At 45.6% G+C, this 21,320-nt stretch overlaps 1 protein-coding gene across 1 annotated transcript in view; it reads left to right on the top strand.

Annotated features, from left to right (window-relative positions):
* Nucleotides 1-273: 273 nt before the first annotated feature.
* ppp3ccb (protein phosphatase 3, catalytic subunit, gamma isozyme, b) overlaps nt 274-21,320 on the top strand; it is a 31,695-nt gene continuing 10,648 nt past the window's right edge. Inside the window, exons 1-4 of the mRNA XM_080847175.1 lie at nt 274-848; nt 8,063-8,260; nt 9,746-9,870; nt 19,594-19,705. Coding sequence (XP_080703301.1) covers nt 794-848; nt 8,063-8,260; nt 9,746-9,870; nt 19,594-19,705 — 490 coding nt within the window. The 5' untranslated portion in view covers nt 274-793. The remainder of the gene's footprint in view (nt 849-8,062; nt 8,261-9,745; nt 9,871-19,593; nt 19,706-21,320) is intronic.

The raw sequence follows: 21,320 nt of genomic DNA, 5'->3' as shown, positions 1-21,320 counted from the left end.
ATCTTGCTTTTACATGATAGCGATAAAGCAATGTTTTCACTGAATTACAATAATGTTTTCTGGTCAAGTGTTTTGAAAATATATATATATATACGATACATATATAATTCATAAAGCGGTATTGTAACGATGTGTAATCTTGAATGACACATTAGCTAGGTTAATGATGAAATTGCGAAACTTCATTACCCATGAAACACTGCGGTCACCAAACTCCGACATGTTCTAGGAAATCCGCTTGTTCGTGGATTAGAATTTAATCCGAGAGAAGAGGGGAGAGTCTGGACGATTCAACGGTTCACGTCAAAACTGGAAGACAGAGAGAGATAAAAACAAAGCAACGAGGCATTTACCTGTAGCTAAAAATAGATTAGAACCACAGATGAGTGCTTTGTGTCGTATAAGTAGTAGCTTCGGTTTTGGGAAATTAGACTTCTCTCTAAACATTTTGCAAGGAGATTTTTCTTGTAACGTTTTTTCCTTGCTTCGTTGATTCATCGCTGACTGAAAATTGACAGCAGCTGGGCAACTAGCAAACGAAGGACAGATACGGAAGGAAAATACAATTTTAGGGTTAAAGCCGGCTCCCCTTTCCCCTCCCCTTTCAGAGTTAAACTGTTAAATGCAATATAGACATCGCATCCCATTTTGGGTTGTCCTGTGTCTGGCAACGAATATTAGCCACATTGGTAATAGCAAAACGTAGCTAGCAGAGGTTGCTAGCTGATTTAACTAGCTATCGCTAGCTAGCTACACGGAGGAATTAATTTTTCGAACCAGAGAACATTTCAGGATGTCTGAAAAAAAAGAGCAGATCAAACAGTCCACCACCGAAAGGCTTGTCAAAGGTGAGCTTTTCTGTGTTATTTTTTTTATCAGAGAGCCTTTTTATGAGATGCATTTTTTAATATGCTGGCTAACCTCAAAATAGCTAGCAGTATGTGACACTTGAAGCCAGCCAGCCAGTTAGCTGACCGCAGTGTTAGCTAAGTGGCAATGCTGGCTAGCGAGCTAAATCATTAGTTCACCGAGTGTACAATCCTCATTAGTGTAGGACGCTTTGTGGTACCCCTGTGTTGCTTTTTAAATCTGTTAAGTTTTGACATAACACGAAATTTGTTTGGCTTTGATCATGTTTTTTGTGAAAACTAGTTAACTAGCTTGTATTGCATCTCTGGTTCTTATTTCCTTAACAGCAGATGCTAGCTAGCTGTCTGACTAGCTACATCATGAAATACGCGCCTGACTCGATAGTCGGTTCAGTGTTAAAGTTCTCTATCCTGGCTAGCTATCCAGCATCCTGCTGTTAAGAATTTTACTGTCATTTCGAGCCTTGTTGACATCTTATGGTTACTGCTTATCTCCAGACTATGGTTTGTATTTTTTATTGGAGACTTGGACAGTCTTAGTGCAGTTTTGCTAGCTTTAACGTGTGTCCTTATCCGTCGTTCTCCGAAACGAACAGCACGCATGGTCAATGTCATCTCTACCTCTCCGCGCGGCTGAATTCCAGGGTCTCTTCAGCCGAAGAGGGGCAGAATAAAATAAGAGTCTAAAGCCTTCTTGGCATTGTGATGTTGAATGCATTTAAACGTGCTGTGCATTAGCCTTTGATGCATTAACGTCATTGACCCGCTGCTACCATGGCTGTGCAGTCACTCGCATCCAACAAGTACTACCTTCATACATTTGCATACGGGTGCAAGTGCTGTAGGATTTATCGGAAGTCTATGTTTCCTCCATGCTGTTGATGTCTCAATGTAATAATTGCATTTTAGCTAACATCTGCTCGAGCATTGGTATGATGATTGTTTTCCCTTTTCAACCCGTTGCCATTTTGAAGTGTCAGTGCGGATAGACCCAACACAATGACCATTAGGCACTCAGACTTCGGTGTGTATTTTTTCCACTCCGAATGTTATAACATGTAGCCCTGTAAATATATGTACATTTAGCCTCATCCTTTAATATCAGAAAGTTATAACACTGGAATGCAAAACAGCATTACTGCATACCAGTATGGTAATTGTATGTGATTCAAGGAGTGTCTTCTTTTTTACTGCAGTCAGATACCCCTAAGTAAGGATGCTTGTTGTCCAGCTCACATGTTTGGTTTGTGTCTGCATTAAAATAAAATCTCACTTATCTCCCAATATGTAGACTGACATTTAGACAGACTCTGAGTTGTAAATGGACTGATGGAGGCATTGTTAACCAGGACCCTGGGAAACTTCCCCAGCCCCAGGGATGAGCCATGACTCCTGGATGCCTAATTGGATTGTTCCATCTTAGGTGGTGGAGGTGTGAAAGGAACATGGGAGTCAGGACTCTTTTGATTAAAGCTGGCCCATCCTCTGGCACAAGGCCAGCTGGGCTCCCGGAGTCCCTCACCACCTCTTGCTTAGAGCATAATTGATTCTCTAATGAGCGGTGCTTATGGCTTGCAGTGCGGAGGCTCGAACACTAGTTGGCACATAAGGTTGCAGAGGGCAGGGTGTACTCCTCTCTTGTTTGAGAACTCCCCGGAGTAAATGGCATCCCTAATAAAACGGCCTGAGTGATGCTGTGGATATGTCATTTTCATATGCCGTGTCTAATTCCAGAAACCAAATGCAATGCAAATGCCATGGGGGATTTGTATGTCATTATGAGGAGTCTTTTGGGAAATCTAGTCAATACCACATCCCTTGTTAATGTTTTCAACCCAATGACATGGACAGGTCCCTTTAGGTTTTATTAATTAGCTGTATGAAGGGTGGTAAGTAGCACAGTTAATTAATCACACACAGTTGCACAGATGTTTAAGATCGAAGATGTTTGATTTGAAACTCCCATTTGTGAAATTCTTATCTGGTCTTGGTCAGGTTTTTGCCTGCATACAAAATGTTTTGGTTTTCCTAGTGACTTCTGAAATAGCTTCTCTTGAATCCAGTTACCAGACTGACCTTTAGAGAGGTGAATGTTTGGACATACAGTTGAGGTTACAGGGTACAGGGGAATGTGTAGCACTCACATAGCCTTTAAGGGAACCCTGAAGGCCAAAGGGGCGTGGAAGAGTCCTGCTCTATTGGGGCTTGCCTGCGCCATGGAGATCATATCCACATCTTGTCTGCTTAGTGCTTAAGTGCAGTGCCTTTCTCATAAAAAGGTTTATGAAATGATTCATTGTGTCCACAATTCTAGGAAAGCTGGCGATTAATTAGCTGCAGCGATTAAGCACAGCTCAATGATAATCATGAGCTCATGCACATGGTAGAAGTCGCAGCCACAGCTTCAGGTGTAGTAGTATTAGGATTCCAGTGAACAAAAGGAAGTGTCACCGTTTTGTATTGTATGTTCTCCCAGTACAGAGGTAGGTGTTGTCAGATGGGAGTGCTTCACAGACGGCTGTCGGTGATTCAGTTTGGCTTTGATATTCCGAGTAGGAGTTGAATCCTCCAGTGAGGCTACATGCAGATGAGTCCTGCAAAGCTGTGGAGAGTGCTGGGATCCCTGGGCTGTCGTGCACACTTGAAAGCTCTAGTCTTCCACTTGGGCCCTGCTTGGTTAGGTTAAGTGCCGCTAAATGCTTTTCAAATCTGCCAGTTTCTCTGCGTGACTCACATTTTTTCTTTTCTTTTTTTCGAGGCAGTGTCACGACCAATTTGTTGTGTATGCATAATCATTTTAAAGCAGGTTTGAATCAGACAGAGAAATTATAGGCCTAGCCCTCCCTGGTGGACTCCTGAAACCCACTCGGAGCCTAAGATGCGTGGACACAAAACGTTTCTCTGCAGGTGCATAATCCATAAAAGATGTTTCCTCTGAGCTGATCATGTTACACATAAAGGGTGGCCTTGAATGTGTCAGCCTTGCAGGAAGAGAACAGGCAGTTATCCTCCCACAGTCCAGATTCTGATTGCACTGTCTGCCAATCCTGTCCTTCCAAGTGTACTTCCAATGTGAACAAACTCTATGGATAACCAGCATGCACAAGTCTACTGCTCCAGGCTTCTCCCCCTTCAGGTGTGTATGCAGAAAGCCCCATTGGTAGATGTGGCATGCGTACGTCAGGTCCCTGTGTGAATTCTGGTGTTTCCTGACCTTTTGGCTTATTTACAGATGGTAACTGGAGATGTTGGTCCAGCACCACCCTGCCAGTGTAATTACTCGGCCCTCATGCATGATTAAAGCTCTCCACGGGCCCGACTAGGGAGCCCAGGTCCCCACTATCCCAGAGGAGTGTCACGTCTCCGATCTACCCCTCAGAAGTGTCCGCCCCCTCCCACTCAGCCTGACAGCCCTCAGGACCGTCTGGAGCTGACGTCAGTCCAAGATGGTCCTGTCTCGGCTCCAGATTTTTCAGAGTCTTTCACTGATGAAGTCCTGGTCATGAAGACCAACCAGCAGCAGATCATGCTTCATCACTGTTATGAGAATCCTCAAAGCCTCAAATTATATTTCTTCAGAAGGCTAACAGGATTAATTGTTGTCCTACAGTTTCACTCCGAGGCTTCAGCTATTATCAGAGGCATGTCTGTTTTATTTTACCTGTTTGGCAGAGGAGCAGAATGAAAACGGCATGCATTTAAGAGATGAGGGAAATGGGTGCATGTATCTACTGCAGATATTAGCTACTCTTCTTGATTGTTAAGAGATTTGGTTAGTTGAGAATGCTAACTACAAATGCCAGGAGAGTAGATCCTCTTTAGGGCTTTTCTCCTCGCCACATCTGTGGTCACAAAGTGAGCTAATTCTGTGAACATCTGGTGTGTGAACCCAGCTAAGGTTAAGCAACGTTCTACAGAATTAGTTGAACAGGCAGTATGAATTGGGCTGTTCGCTTTTAGGGTTTAAATTTAGTTTAGTCAGTCTAGATGAGCTGGATGGGTAAAATATGCCATCACTCTGAAGGCCACTGAGTGTTAGGCAAAGTGTATGAGAACCCTGGTGTTTTAAGGTAGAGAAAGGAAGTATGCAATCGAGAATCCTTTTAATGTTTTCTTTATATTTATATATAAATATATATGTACCATTTAAAGAATGTTCAAGTGTAGACTTCCTTTTAGTACCTTGATTAGATATCCATGCTATGGGAAGAGCGCAGTGTTAAAGAAGTTACTAACCCTAGTGTCTAACCTTACATCTACCAGAAGTTGGCTGTTTTGATTGGGAAAGATTTGATTTACACTGCACATGCAGACTATCGCTGTTCTTCAATGGTGTGTGAAGCCTAGAGCTTGTGGTTTTGGCTGCGTTTTCAACTTGTTATTCAAATGGGCCTAAAAGCCTGAGTGTTGAAGGCTATTGCTATCAATATAATTTAATATTATAGGAAGTGTGGCTACAAATAGTAAGGTTTGATCCATCAGTGTGAGCTACGTGTCTGAGTGATAGTTTTGAAATGCTGGCATCATGGTGTAAACACATCCTTACTGTACTCTTAATAGATAACAGCTGCATGATTTGCGTTTTTAGTTATTCAAAGCCTAGCTCGATCTTCTGCCTACAAGGAGGCATTGTAACAGTAGTCTGCTTAGCGATCATTGTTTTGCATTGCGCTTTACATTCCGTCCTCTGGTGTTTTATTTGGGAGCCTGTTCAAAATAATGCTAAAGTGCAAAATGCAGCACTTTTCACTCTTACCACACAACTTACAAAAATATTGAGAATTCCAGACTAAATGAATGGCGTACCATGGAAAGGAGAATGGAACCAGTTTAGCTCTTCTCAGGAGGCCAACCCAGTCGCCTGAATCGTTGTGACCTGCTTTTGTTTGAGGCGCGTCGGATAGCCTGCTTCATGGCAAGCTCCCACAAAGATGATTGATTAAAGTGGAGTGTCTGACTAGAGGACTGGGGGAACCTGACGAGAGACAATGTGATGTTGGAGATCAATAGCACTGCTCCTGTGCTCTCTGGCTTCTCTGGTCAGGGGGTGGAGAAACAGGCCTAATCAGTCAGCACCTGCTGTAAGGCTCACACCACACCTACTCTTATTGGTGCCCTCACCACAATGTGTGGGGGTGGGGGGGTGTGGGTGTGGGCCTGGGCAGGACACAGTGCAGATGCTATGTCTGGGATGAAGGCTCATTGCGGGTCTGGTTTTGTTTGGCTTGGCTTGGCTGACAAGCCCGAGGGGTTGAGACGTCAGGGATGAGATTGAGCTGTCGGAGGAAGCGGCGTTGTGTGAGGGAGGCAGACAGATGAGCTGGTTTTGAATGGCGCTGTCAGGTTGGACAGCTGCCCATTTGGTAGTAAAATCTGCCCTCTTCCGTGAAGGAGCCCGGTGCGCATGCAAATCAGCCCTGCATAAAGAGTGGAGCTCCTATTCGGCATCAGTGTGTACTCAGACCCAAGGCAGATGGTGGTCTTGATATTCCTTTTTTTTTTCTTTTAGTGAGCAAAGGCAAATGAGCAGGTGTGCTGTGCCCAGTCCCTCAGGCGTTATGGCAGACTGGCCCTTTCACTTCCTCCTGTTCAGGCGCACAAGCGCTCTACAGTACCACCAGTAGACACGAGAGAGCGGCGCCACAATAGCACGCCAACCAGCCACCTGCTCTCAGAGTGGATGTGCACTGTCATCTTGGTTCAGTCGAGAAGTCAATCATTCACTGCTTTGAAACCGCTCCTGAGAGCAGGTTTCGGTCTTTTTTTTGTGAGCTTTCTAACCTCCTAGCCCTCGCATCATCATCACAACAGCTCAGCTGGTGGCCAGCGGTGAGCACTGTGGCAGCGGGCCAGGCCAGCATTCCTGCTCAGCCCCCGGTGTTACCAGCAGGGCCTGGGACCCTGGCAGGGGTAATTCCCCCACACCGCTGTCAGCGGGAGTCCCTCGCTGCCACTCCGCGGTGGAATGCCTTACCTATATTTGTTCTCGGATTCCTGCTGCTCAGAATATACTCCACTTCCCAGGGTGAATGACGACGCATGTGTTTGTGTGTCTGTGCGCACTGCCTAACACATCCATCATGTGAGGCATATGGAAGTGTACAAATGCATAGTGCTGCTTCTATGTGGACACACTTTCTTTCATATGTGCATACTAGCCACAGGGCACCAAATCTGCTCTGCTGCACAGCATTAAACAAACATTGTCTGAACCTGCTCTCTCAGGCTAATAGAGGCTTTGCCTAATCCCTGGTTCTTAGTGCTCTTGCAAAGCTTACAACCCCTTCCCTGGTCGGCCCAGCTAGACCCCAGGATATTGCTGCGATTTATTTATACACCGATATCCCTTCCATAAGGCCCAGCAACAGCAGCTCGCCTCCACCCATCACCACTGCACCCCCCTCCCCCCCCCCTCCCCCCTTAGCGTATGCCCGTGCTGATGGGAAGAGGGTTGTGGATGCCGCAGTGGCCATATGTGTGTCTATAACAGAGATCATACCCCCCCCCCCCCTCCCTTCAGCAGCTGGTCTGGCCATCCCCCATCCTTTGCCTGGATGAATTTCCATGGATGTCTTGGTCCTGGAGGTCTACTTCAGGGATGCAGGCCATAGGGCTAGGCATAGCACTGTACAAGGGAGCTTTTGTCGATAGCTAGTCCCATGGTAACAATTGCAAGCCTAATATGGTAAACCAGGGCACCAGCAGTGTAGCATTAAATCATTATATTGTGGCTGTGAATTACATTCTTCTCTGTCTTACTGTAGATTGGTCTCATTGCTTTCAGCAGTGCCCTCATTTAGCTGAAAACCCGCTTGGTTTGGCTGAATGTGTCAGAGTGAAAGTGTGCCATCAAGAACTGAAACCTCAAATCCCACTAAGAGAAAGGTGGACTGCTTATCCTGTGCTGGATTTCTTACACGCTCACGCTAGGGGTGGGAAATGGCACAGTGGCGAGGATATTATTGCAATTCTCTTAACCAAAATAAAATTGAAATCATAATTTCACACAAATAAATATTACGATACTTGTCACCGCTGTATCGATATATCAGGCAAAAGTAATAGCGCAGCGCAACAAAAAAGATCTCCCTGCTCTAAGATAGAAAAGTACTTAAAACGTTGCATTCAATATTCTTCCCTTGTCTCATTCACTGACATGACTGTCTCTCTCTCCCTCCCTGCTCTGGATGCAGCCGTGCCGTACCCCCCCACGACACGCCTGTCTTTGAAGGAGCTGTACGAGGATGGCAAGCCCAAGGTGGAGCTACTGAAGAGCCACCTGGTGAAGGAGGGCCGTCTGGAAGAGGAGGCCGCACTGCGCATCATCGAGGATGGCGCCGCCATCCTGCGGCAGGAGAAGTGCATGCTGGAGGTGGAGGCACCCATCACCGGTATGGCATATATTGTATAAACATATTGTGTTTGTAATAGTTCTTTGCTGTCACTTGTGAGTGCCCATCCCTTTTCTCCAATCACATCAACTGCAACAGTAATGTTCACTAGTTGCATTCAACATATTACACTAATGTCCTCTGACCATCCTAAGCATGATCCATTAATGTTCTGGCCGTGTGGTAATGATACTCCCCTCCCATTCCACAGCATGTTGACGTCTCTGCACAGCCATACACTGCCATCGCTCAGACAGCTGCATAAAATCCATGGCGAGCACTATGACAACATTCACCCAACTAGACACAATACCAGCAAACGCAGCAAAGCAAAAAGCATTTGGCTTGCTTCTAATTGCTTGCTAATAATATTACCATCAGAAGACTATTTCTGAGCTGAGAAGGAAGGCTCTGGTCATTCTGTGACCAGGGAATAGACCATCACGGTCGTTCTCATTGGACACATGTTTGGTCAGGCAGCAACGGTAACAGTGGTTCCCCCCACCCCCAAGGAACCTTGTCGTCCTTGGCTCTGCCACACGTGCTAGAGGGGATTTAAGTCCTCTGTGAAGTCCACAGGAAACCCCCCTGCTCTCCACGGAGACCTTTTGCACGTACTAACAGGTGCCGGGGTAAAAATGGCTCTGTTCGCCCAGCTCCCCCAGTGAGCTAGTAATGGCCACCCCCACCCCACCCCCTGCTATCAGATGGGCAGAAGCTGCCTACGCTGTCGAGACTAAGGCCTCTCTCTGGCAGCAGACGCCCCCCCACCCAACAGGGAAGCCACCGCCAGGGTCAAGGGGCGGCCCCTTCGGCTCTCCTTACAGATGGTGAAATGCACCTGCGTAACCTCTCCATGGAAACATGGGAGCATTATTCACGCTTTGTGTGCTCTGTGTTCTCCAGCCCACGTCAGCGCGACCCCCACCAGCTCTGGAGAACAACAAACATTAGCTTTTTGTTTCCCCTCGTGGGAAGCGGTGTTCATAATTAGTTGCAAGCGTTTGGCCACTTTGCTACTGTGGCCTGTGACACAGATAGATGGAGGGCCTCGAGCATCCTCGGGCAGAGTGTAATAAAAAATGTTTGCTTACCATACTTTTGACCTCAAGATGGTTTAAGAGCTCTCTCCACCACTGCTTTACAGCACCCAGTTAGCTGCTCCTCCTTTATTTGTTTTTTTGTCATTGTTTTTTTTTTTTACTTACAAGCTGATTATGAAAAGCACCAGGTTCAGGAATTTATCTGTTTAGCAAATGCATGCGCTTCCTGGGGATTTAGTCATAGCCCGCTCTGACAAGCTGGTATCTCCGTCACCAGTGATACGTCAACATTGATCAACAGATTATGACAACTTGTCAACAGCCATAATTGTCTCATGCTTTTAAAGCCCTTGTGCACATCAGCTAACTCAAAATGTCAAGCCGTCTCTTGTACCCACCCTGTTTGCTAATCCACGTGCGGTTTGTTTTTGTGCATGTGCAGTGTGCGGAGATGTTCACGGCCAGTTCTTTGACCTGATGAAGCTGTTTGAGGTGGGGGGCTCCCCCAACAACACACGCTATCTCTTCCTAGGGGACTATGTGGACCGAGGCTACTTTAGTATTGAGGTGAGTATCTCTGCATGTGTACACACACACACACACACACACAAACACACACACACACACAAACAAACAACATTTTCACCCATCTGTTTTTAGGCCTCCCCGCTGCTCACTGTATTAATAGTAACGCCCTCTAATGCCACACTGGGTGCGGTTACTCGGCTGCATTTCCTCTTTTTATCTCTTGCATGTTTCCTGTCATTAGCTTTTGATAATGGAGAGAAAGACATGTTGCAGAAAGAGGCCACTAGATGAGTAGAATGTGTGCTTGAAAAGCCATCTTTGGGTTCCCTCAGTCTTGATCAGATGGGCACGAGAGGGTGAGGAGCAGGGAGGCGATGCCATGTGACAGGACCTGCTGGCTACGCACTCGTTGTCTGACTAAATGCCATGTCACCTCAATTTCCTCGCCACATTAAATTGAGGCCTCCACGAGGGGGTGGCGGGGGTTGTGGGGTGTAAGAGGCAGGAAACCACAGATGCTGCGCAGTGTCTCACTGTTTGGGGGGGAAATGACAAAAAGACAAGGCCTAATACCTGTCTCATGGCTGGACCAACTGACATCTTGACACATGGTTCTTCTGCTTTCGCTTTTGAAGCAGGCGTGAACGTTGCTGTCTGCACCCTTCTCTAGATGTTTGTTTAGATTGTTAGGGATTGTTCAGTTTGTTGGATACCCAAATAGTCAACCCAGTTGTAATATGGACATGGTGACATTGCATTGTTATTGTTACAATGAATACTCTGTAATGTTTCAAAAAGTTTCTCATCATGTCAAACCCTGTGGCTGCACTACCAAAGTGAACCATAAAAAGGCTTGTTCAAGCACCTCAACAGTTCCTGAGTTCAAAGAGGAAACTCACAAGTGTGGGGTAGTTCCGCATGCACAGGCTGGTATTTTACCTGTATTTGACCCTTCCCAGGCTGCACAGATTGTGCATGTTCCTGCAACAAAAATGTCTGTGCAAGAATTTCTGGACTGGTGAGATTTTTTTGAGAATTTGCCCTTCAGGTCCTGAAACTTGAGCTCGCCCTCATTTGTGGTTGTCACCGTTTGAATAATTGACCATCTTGTGTTTCTGCTAAAATACCCAGTCCTGTGTCATTTGTTCCCGCCTTTTATTGCAGCAAGAGCCTTTTAGGGCGTTTTCACACCTAGAGTTGGTTTATAAAGGTGGAGCATTTTCCCCCTTTGATTGGTTTCTTTTCGAATGGAGATAAATAAAACCAGAATGTGCGACTACAAACCATATGAGAACTGGCACTCTGCTTTTTGGTCAGATATGTCTGGGGTGGGACTGGGAAAGAAAATGCAGTGAGAAAGGTCCTGTGTTTTGGACGAGGGCATATTTCTTTGAGAAATAACTTTGCAGCAGAGTTGGCATTTGTTCATAGCCATGGTAATTATCTGGGCGATATACTAGGCCAAACTATACCGGCAGAATGCTGTATGCACTTTGAGGAACCTTATTGAAAATACTATACTGCCTCTGACTTTTTTTGGTTCATTCTGTGACAAGCTGCTAGGTTCCAGAGTGCAAAGCATACCTGGCTTCAGGAGCCGTCTAGCTCAAACTTGCAGACTCGTCTACACCTGGTAGTCAGGTCAGATCAAGGTGGATCACATTCCTACTACAAACCAACCGCTCCAGAGTTCGTTTGGGACCGGGCTGACACCACCTCCTTTGGAGGGACTCTGTGCGGTTACTTTATTCACACCCACCCAAACGAATCACACCAAGGGGGAGAACGAACAAACTGATTTAACCAGACTAAAAAGCACTGGTGTGAAAACACCCCCAATTGAGTCTAGCCCAAACCTTGGAGATGCTTCCCAGGTTGAGTTTGTTCACTCTGATCCTCCCCTGCGGTTTCTCTCAAAAGCCTCTACTGTTGTGTTATCTCAGGATTGCCTTCCAGGTGTTTGCTTTAGAAGAAAAACATCTCTGTAGGGCCTTATACACGTGCCGCTGAGATCAGATCAGTTTATCGTATCGTATTCGCGTGTAGGTGTGAAGATTTTCAAGGGAAACGGCTCTTGTCGTTACGTTTATACATGTGCAAAATGTGAAGCGTTTACATTGCCTCGGGCATGCGCAAAGACCACGGAGATGTGCTCCCACCTGGTTTGTTTACTAACAACATCAACGTGGATCCGCATCGTGCACAGGCAGTGTAGTGGCTTAACGTTCCCTTCTTTCTATCAGCATATAGTTCTTAATATTTTCTTTGAATGACCACTCTCGGATGGAAAGAAAACGAGTCTACACGTGGATGTGTTTCAACAACGGTGTTTGCTCCGTCTTTTATTGGACTCATAATTATATGACAGTGGTATTAGTTACAGTTGAGACACCCGAAATAACTTGCATGCGCAGCAATCCTGAGACGTGATTTTTAGTTTGCACATGAATACTAACGTCTTCTTTGATCCCAGGAAATTTGAGCACATAACCCATCTCCCTTACGGAGATATTGGCGAAAGTTGTTTAAACCTACTTCATTGCAAACGTCTAGTTTTTCAAACGTGTCTAGTTTTTGTGCAGTAGTGAATAGAGTCTCAGTCTACTACACCATACATGGCATATCATGTTTGTAGAAAATGATTCAGGTGCAACAAATGCCAATAAGCATATTTAAATTAAATGATTCACATTGCAAGTAAAATGGTGCGGCTGGAGCACAGGGAGGGACAACGGTGACGCAGTTTGGATGTAGCGCAGGCTTTTAGCTAGGCATGCGTCCGTGCGTCTTTTGGACGCACTGTTCTAAAATAATAAGAAATTGGACGCAGTACTTTTAGGCAGACGCCCTACAGACGCCTTAAGTTTTTCGTCCCTTTTTTCACTCAGTCAAACTTTTTTAAAACGTGTTCACAATAACTCTCAACATTGTTCAAACGTTAATGAGCGTAATCACGTTGTAACACGTAAAACAACAGTTTACCGCTATTAGGGGTGGCGAGCCGCATGCAGCTGTTTGCCGGCTGACATGTGGCTCGGCTCCAGCGCGAGTGCTGCTCACTGACTTTTCTCTTGGTGTACAGAATTTTCATATTGTAAAATAAACATCTCAAATGCATATTTTGCACGAAATACAGACAAAAAGCTGTCCGATTTGAATGGGGTATTTATTCATGTATATTGTGTCATCACGCGATCTTGAGAGATGTCTTCAAGTAACGTTAATGTTCCAAACATGAAACATTCTAATGTGTGCACCCAGTTGCAGAGTTACTAGCCAGACTAGCAGTAGCTACTGAAAGAATGCCATGGATCCAGCAAAGCGTAAAGCTAAACGAAAATATGAAGATAAACACCGCACGTTCTTGCCTTTTTTGCGGAGAGAAATGGGAAACCCCTCTGCTTAATATGCCAGACGTCACTGTCGCATTTTAAAGCCTCAAACTTGGAGCGCCTGACAGCGCCTTCTCTCCACACACAATGCTAACATAGCCCAGGATTTCCTAAAGGCACAGAGCTGTGCAAGCACAAGGTACATACTTTGAATTGAAACGTCAGTCAGAGAAACAGACTCGGCTTTTTTTTTTTTTTTTAATGTACGAAGTAATCTGAAACGGTCACGTTGGCATCGTATCATTTGTCATGGAATATTGCTCGAGCAAAAAAAAGTCATATAGTGAGGGAGTTTGAAATGAACAGAGGATATCTGACATTAACTATAATTAGCACCTATCTCAGCAGATGTCTTCAATATGTTTATTTTTGTGCCATATTTTAAATCTACATTTGTTAATTTCTCTTCCTAAAACCCACTAGAGGACACTATTTAAAAGGTTATTTTCAACAAAAAAAAGGAGGCAACTGCTGTGATTAGGCTCTTCTCCAGGCACAGTCTGTTTCTCTGCTTTGTTTTGATCACAGTCATTGCAGAGAAGGAGGCCTCACATAAATATGTGGAGACAAAGGGTATAGCTGCTCCTAAGCTTTCTCTCCCAGGTCAGGGTGCTCCTGCTTCACACATATCCAAAACAAAATCTCAGCGGATGTCTTCAATATGTTTATGCCATATAATAAATCTAAATTTGTTAATTTATCTTCCTTAAACCCACTAGAGGACACTATTTAAAAGGTTATTTAAAAAAAAAATCTTATGGGGGAGCATGCCCCCAGACCCCCCTAGTTTTGCTGGGTCACGGGGGCTTCGCCGCGTTAGGTTCAATTACAAAATGGACCCCCCCTCAAAAAATCCTAGCTAAAAGCCTGATGTAGCGACAAACATTTATGTGCTGTAACAAACAGTGTTAACCAGTATGTGAGTAACGTGGCTTTTATTAAAACATAGCGTGTGTAATGTGTAGCTATTTCATTCCGTTTATTAACCTTTCCGGCTGTCTGTATTACTAGCCAGCAGCAGACGTAAAGGAAAGGGACTTAACCCGAAGTTAAAAACATGTAATCTACTTCGGCAGCGGAGCATTTTACAGCCCGCAATCTCTCTACAAACTTCCATATAGATGCGGGATCAGCAGAGGAAAATCTACTTTCCTTTTGGGAGAAACCAGGCCAGTCGTTCCCACGACTACAGCACCTTGCAAAACGAATTATATGCGTTCCAGCAACAGGTGCTGCGAGTGAGCGCTCCTTCAGTGCAGCAGGGCGCGTTATAGAAGCCAGGCGCTCTCGCCTGAATCCTGACACTCTAGATGCTATTTTATTCCTGCATAGTGCTAAGACAAATTCTAAATAGAACGAAGGTTAGGCATATCAGCAGAGGTATATTTTGGTTACATTAGGATGGCTACGTTTATAGCTTGCGTTTTGGGCGCACCACAAGGCCAAGAAGTTTGTCGCGACTGTAATGGCATATTTCATTGTGGGGGTGATTGATAGCTTAAGGCTTACGAGACATGGTGTTTTCCGATGTTATACTGAGTCCTCTCTGTCTCTATCACACACACACACACACACACACACACACACACACACACACTAACGGAAGCAAAAAAGGTTTAAATTAAGTGACATCCCTCAAATGTCGCGTCTCCCGCAAACCTGCAAGCTATGAGTCAGCTGTCAGTAGGCCTATTGGAAGAAGCCTTAACGTCTCGAAGATGAAATTTCCTGGGTTATTTTGTTTCGTTAGGCTATTAGTTATATTTTAAAACAGCCAGTCATTGTAGCCTACCACTCGTGGAATAAGGAATTTCAAAGAGATGATGGAGTGAACTTTCTAGCCTCTAACTTTCTAGCCTCCTGTCACCGTCTCCCCCCAGTCACGCACCGCCTCCCCCATGACACATCGGCCTGATTTGACACGCCCTTTTCTAAGCCGAACGATCGTGGTAAACCACCTCTCTCGAAAGCTTCAGACGATCGGCGGAAAAATGAACAGTTCACATCTAGACCCCTTATACATGAGGCAATTGTAACACGTTCGCGAGTTTCTATCGTGGTAGACGCGATGTAACAGCTTTACATTGACGCATGTATAAGGGGCTTGTGTGTCATGTTCTTGCGTGGTAAGAAGTTTCTTGTCACCACCTTCAAGGTTTGTTTTTGTTTGTTGATTAGCTCTAGCCAGTCTCATGAAAGGCACATGAAGGCTGGGTGGTTTTATTATCGCCTCCAGGGAAATGGCTGTGTCCTGCTTCGAAGAGCAAACCCATTATTCCGAAGTGAATAGCTTCATTATTTGAAGGAGTGCCAAAGGGCCATACGCCTGGTCATACACTTTTCATAACGCTATGCGCGTGAACTATCAAAACTAAAGCATATTTGCTATCTTTTTAGCATATCTCAGTCAGTTTGGACACCTGTATGCTTTAGTAACTTAAGTAAACCTTAATTCTCACCAGTTGCCCTGTAATACAGTAATCTCTTGTAATGCACACTTAGTTGCTGGGTGACCAAGAAGCCCTGCGCTAGTCTAGCAGCACCAAAGTGCTCTGGTGTTCTAAAAGAAGACTCCTCTTCTCTCTGCCTCCAACACCACCATTCACAAACGACACCATGTGGCGCTGGTTTTATTTTCTGACTGCACTGCTTGTAAATCCCATCGAGATGTTTATTGCTGCCATCTCCCAGCAAAGCTTCCCCCCAGTCTCGGAGCGGTTAGCGGCGTTCTGTGAAATGAATAAGGTGCGCCCTGATGAACGGGACGCCTCCAGGCTGAGGGGATTCTACTTTGCTCCCCTTCTGTGTCCTTATAAAAGTGACTGATGACTGATCCCAGAGCAGTCTCTCGTTGAGGGATCTTTAATGTCCTGTATGTTTCCGTACATTCAGAAGGTACTGGGACCCCTGCAGGGCTCGAAATTGGCACCCGCCAAGCGCCAATGGCGTGTAGATTTTTGGGCTGGCGTCTAAATTGTCTCCGATGCCCCGCCACTTGGCGAGTGACATTGCGGAGCAAATCTCCCGACTATTGCGCCCGTCATGGTTAAAAATAGCTTGCAAAGCCAACACGAAAAGTGGGAGAAGGGAAAGGGTAACATAAAGTTCTTAGAATCTTAATACAACAATAACAATTTGCGCACAAATACAATGTTCTTATATTTTTCCAGCGAATACAAAGTTCTAATACATTGCCGGCGAATACAAAGGTTATAAAGTTCTAATATTTTGAGCGCGAATCAAAAGTTGAAACCGACTTAGTTGACCACACGCAAGTTAACGCGGATAAACGAAAGCTAAAATAAGGTGCCGATTCATTGCCGTTGCATCAACTCAAGCAAAGGTGCAGAGAACATTCAGGGAGGAAGAAACAACAGCCACAAAAGCAGCTACAGCTACACCAAGGGCATGTTGCAGTAGGTGGCTCATTGCGAATAATGGGGAGCCATGGCAGTGGCTGAAATACGTTGACGGTGGTAGTATAAGCGTAGAAGAGCAATGGCTGAATAAGCTTATCCCCGACTGGTGGGCTCTCGCACGCCTCCTTCAGTAAAGCAGAGGTACTGTTTGCTTCCCTCTTTTTTTTCAATGCGGTTTTTTGTAAGATCAGTAAGACTATAGTATAATAAGCTTTTGCATATCTATGCTGTAGTGTTAGTTGGACCATATTTATCTATCATAAAGGTGTCATTTAAAAGCTTAATTTAGATTTTTTTTAGTAGACCTAATGCAGCGCTTCTTATGAGGTGAAATTAATTCATCTGAAGCACATTTTTAATAGGCAACTCTTGAATGTGCTTTAAAAAATTGTGGTCATGCAAAAGTGAATTAAATAATTAACGTATCGTGAAGGAGGGCCTTTAAGGGTTCCCGGGTACAGCATACAGCGCGTGTTGCGGCTGTCACCAGCCAATTGGGCAATATTGGTTGATTTCTTTTAATCCATTCTGAGAGTGATTAACAATGATATTAAAATCATAGGTAAAGATTGTTTGATATAAACAATGTCAGAGTAGGTCTGAAATGGCAGGTTTAATTTTGGCTGGTAAAAAATATGATTGGCTGGTACATGTTTTCATCTACCAGCCATGTTGGTTAATTTCGAGCCCTGGACCCCTGTGCTCTTGGTTTTCTCCCTCTTCCTGTCCTGTTCCGTCCCATGTGTGTGCTGAGTGCTTTGGACTAAATGGGGTGCGGGCTGTCTTGAAAAGGGCATTGGCCACCTCTGTTCCCACTGCGCAGTGGTCGCCGCCACCTGCAGGCAAAGTTCAGGCACCTAGGCTGAAATGTCACAGTTCAAAGAGGCGGCGCGCGTCGACAGGGGGGATGTAGATGGCCTCTCAGTAGGACGTGGCGCTGTCTGAGAGCGACTGAGAGTGTGGTCTGACCACAACAAAGGCGTGCCTCCAGAGCCTGTGAGCCTTCCAGTACATCACAGGCGCACCCCCCTACGTGCAGAAATCTGGACTTCAGTCAGGGCTCACCCGGTCCTATTGCTCTCTAGCCCTACCCTGTCCTTGGCTGCTCAATGCTGGGCCAGCAAACCCAGAAATTCTGCACAAAGAAATTGGTATTTGCAGACACTTTCAAGCCGAGTTAAATATATCTATCGATCTGTCTGGTCGCTGGTAAAGTTCTGTAAGGTTTGTAGTGATGAATACCCCCAGCCCCGATAAGACTCACAAAAGTCTTTTGAGCTTTTAGTAGCTGTCTGCACTTGAGTTTCCTGTGTCAACCATTGGTGTCCTGTTTGAAAGTCAAATAATTCACGTAGGTTTGTAGAAGGAACATTTCAGTTGCTCTGTCTCCACAGAATGATGGCGTAGCATTTGGTTGAGCGCTGCTCAGTCTTGGCACACTTAAGCCCCCACATTTTGAACAAGAGCTGCTCACCATGTCTGTGTCCAAGTATGTTTGAGCCAAAAGCTGCAGTTACAATTGGATGTTGTGCATGATCAGATCATCATTTTGTCCATAGATACCACATATCTACTGCATGGCTGTAGTGACCTATTTCTGTTACATTAGTTCATGTTCCATCAAGTAGTACCTGCTTTTTGTTTGGCCACTTGGTGACATATTTGAAAAGCTTTGGCATTTGTGCCCTTCAAAAAGGCATGCCTGCGTGTCACAGTGGAGAGTAGGACCCAGTGATGTAGTACGTAGGTCCTGCCCCTGGTCTGAAATTGATTATTGATGAATACCGAACACTCATTGTGGACCAGAGCTATGAGGTACTCTTGACTTATAAGCATACAGAATTCACTCAATTCTCATGTCAATGTGTTTAAATAGGCTGTAGTGACCTATTTCTGTTACATTCGATCATGTTCCATCAAGTAGTACCTGCTTTTTGTTTGGCCACTTGGTGACATATTTGAGAAGCAATGAGGGTATTTGACTTGACCAAGACCTAGTGAGGGCCCCACCAACTGACAAACAGGAAATGGTGAAGGCTTCCTCCAAACTCACACACGCAATCAGGTGAGAAGAGGGACCAAAACGTGGGCATTAGGTTGAGCAATTGTCTGCTGCAAAGCCGCAACCATAGCAGAAGAGATTGACTGACTGGCCTACATGTCAGTGTGTGTGTGTCTGTGTGTGGTGCTGCTGTGCTACTGAATTCCCTCTCCTCTGGTCTTTAAGTCTCTCAGCCTCAGCCACTCGGCAACCATTTTTAACCCATCCCTCTCCAAAGAGAAGCCAATCTGACTGATTTGGCACTGCGAGTTGTTACCAGATTGCCGTTATAGATCCTGTCCAATCCTTTTCTTTCTGTATAGCAGTGACCCATCTTGTGCGCAAAGGTTTTTTTTGTGTGTGTGTGTTTAAAGGCGGTATATAGCCTACTGTATGTTGATAAAATAGCCGTGCTGTGTTTCTGCTTAACGTGTGCGTGTTATCTACATCAGTTAATTTGAACTGACATTTGGAGCCCTCCTGTTAGCCAGTCTTGGGGTTGTCAGGGCTTAGAAGCTTCTCGAAATAGAAGAGGAGGGAATGGAGGGGCACTCCTCTTTCACCAGGCTTGCTAAAGGAGTGCGAGGAACGACAGATGCAGTTACCGACTCTGGTAGCAGCGTAGAGCCCTGCTGGAGAGCCACTGGGCCTCCGCCAACTGAATGCTCATCACTTCTCTTTCGGAGACGCAAGCTGACTGCGGTGGCAGAAACTTGTCACGTTTCAGGGCGGTTTTCTCACAGAGTGTGAAATGGTTAACATGTCAAACGACACACCTGCTTTGTTTACATGAGTAAATGGTTTTAGGAATGTCTGTTCATCCAAAATAAAATCAAGGATTTTTTAAGCAACGTGTGCTAATGATCTCTCTCTCTCTCTCTCTCTCTCTCTCTCTCTCTCCTTGTTACAGTGTGTGCTCTTTCTGTGGTGCCTGAAGATCAACCATCCCAACACTCTTTTCCTCCTCCGAGGCAATCACGAGTGCCGGCATCTCACAGAGTACTTCACCTTCAAACAGGAGTGTAAGTTCTGCAGACACGGGATTGAAACGCACCTCAGCACCTACTCATCCACAGACATTTCAACCTTTTCTATACCATGTTATTTAACCAGCCTATTATTATGACTATCACTTTTTTTCATGTTGATGTGGTACAGTTCACAGAGTTTGAATGCCCACAGCGACATTGTGAAGGCTTCAGTTCCCCCTGAGAGATAATGGCTTATAGAAAGCCGGCGCCGGCTCAAAGTGTTTGCCGAATGACTCAACGCTGAAGTAAGTCGGCGCTCCACAGGTAGAGCCGAGGGCATGTCTGATGGGTCCAACTAGATTGAGCCCGGTGGAACTCGACGAGCATTGCCTAGCTACCGGCCAGGGGAAACCATAGCAACGCGTGCATTTTTCACTCGCACTATAGAAAATGAGAGTGGTGGCGGCCGTGTCCTTGAGCGAACAGCTGAGTGGGCGAACGCCAGCGGAGCCTCTCAGCTCGAGCCGTCTGACCGCGCTCTCGCAAAACCCTGCACGCCACGGTCTGCATCTTGTTGGCAGAAGTGTAGCAGTGATGCATTCCTCTTGTCCCAGAGCAATGGAATCCTGTCGAGTAAATCACAGCAGATCTGTTTGTTTTCCCCTGGGTGGCAAGCAACCAATAAGATCACCAGCCCTCCCTCATCTCACAATCTTCTGAATGTGAAAGTGATTGGAAGCTATTTAGAACAGCCCATCCCTGTCAAAGAATGTGCTTCTTTACCCTGACTGTGTGTGTGTGTGTCTGTCTGTCTTGTCTGTCTGTCTGTTTTGTATATATGTGTGTGTGTGTGTGTGCTCTGTGTTTATTGCACAAGGCTTTGGAGAGCTTGTTGTTCCCGGCGTAAAGAGCTAATGATGGACCTGTTGGCGATGAGGTGATGACGAGTTCCAGCTGAGCGCAGTTGGTAGTAGCGCCGCTGTGTGTGTCCCCTCTAGGCTTCTGTCGGCCGTTTGGCGTCACAGCCAGTCACAGCCATGATTGTTTAAACGGCCTGAGAGCCCCACTCTGTCCTTCACTTCCTGCCCAGATAGACTCTGTACAGTTATGAGATGTGTAACTAGACGTGCTCTAGCCTGGCCATGCATTGCAAGTCTGCTCCTCTTAACTATTTCCAGTTCCGACTGTTGGTTTATATGCATAAAATAACTATTTGTAAGCATATATGGTCAAAGTTGATTGGGAAATGCAAGTGGAAATATAGACTTGCAGTGCATACTTGGTATAGTCTGGGCTTTAAGTGAAGTCATGCCCTCCCCTTTGTGTACAGAGTGAGCTGTGGCTGGCGTCAAAATGCACTGGCATCAGAGAGGTAATATAGCCCATGTGATGTGTCCTGCTTCAACTGGTTCTAGCCATAGCTGACCGAGTGAGAAACCCCCCCCCCCCCCGTTTCCTGGACTGTAGGCCTTGCCTGTTAGCGCGTGTGTGTCTGGTAACCATGTAGAGTGTGAGTTCTGTGAGCAGGTAGGTGTACACCCCCCCCCCCCCCCCCCCCCCCGCCTAGTTTAGTTTTAGAGGGGCTGGCATGAGAAGGCTTCATCAAACCTTCTCATGGCCCAGCACCTCAGCAGTAGTTTGGGCGGATTTTGCCATGTCCTCCATC

The sequence above is a fragment of the Sprattus sprattus genome (assembly GCF_963457725.1).
Source record: "Sprattus sprattus genome assembly, chromosome: 11".
NCBI classification, from domain to species: domain Eukaryota; kingdom Metazoa; phylum Chordata; class Actinopteri; order Clupeiformes; family Clupeidae; genus Sprattus; species Sprattus sprattus.
Note: the sequence above shows the minus strand (reverse complement) of the source record. Positions and strands in the feature narration are given on the sequence as shown.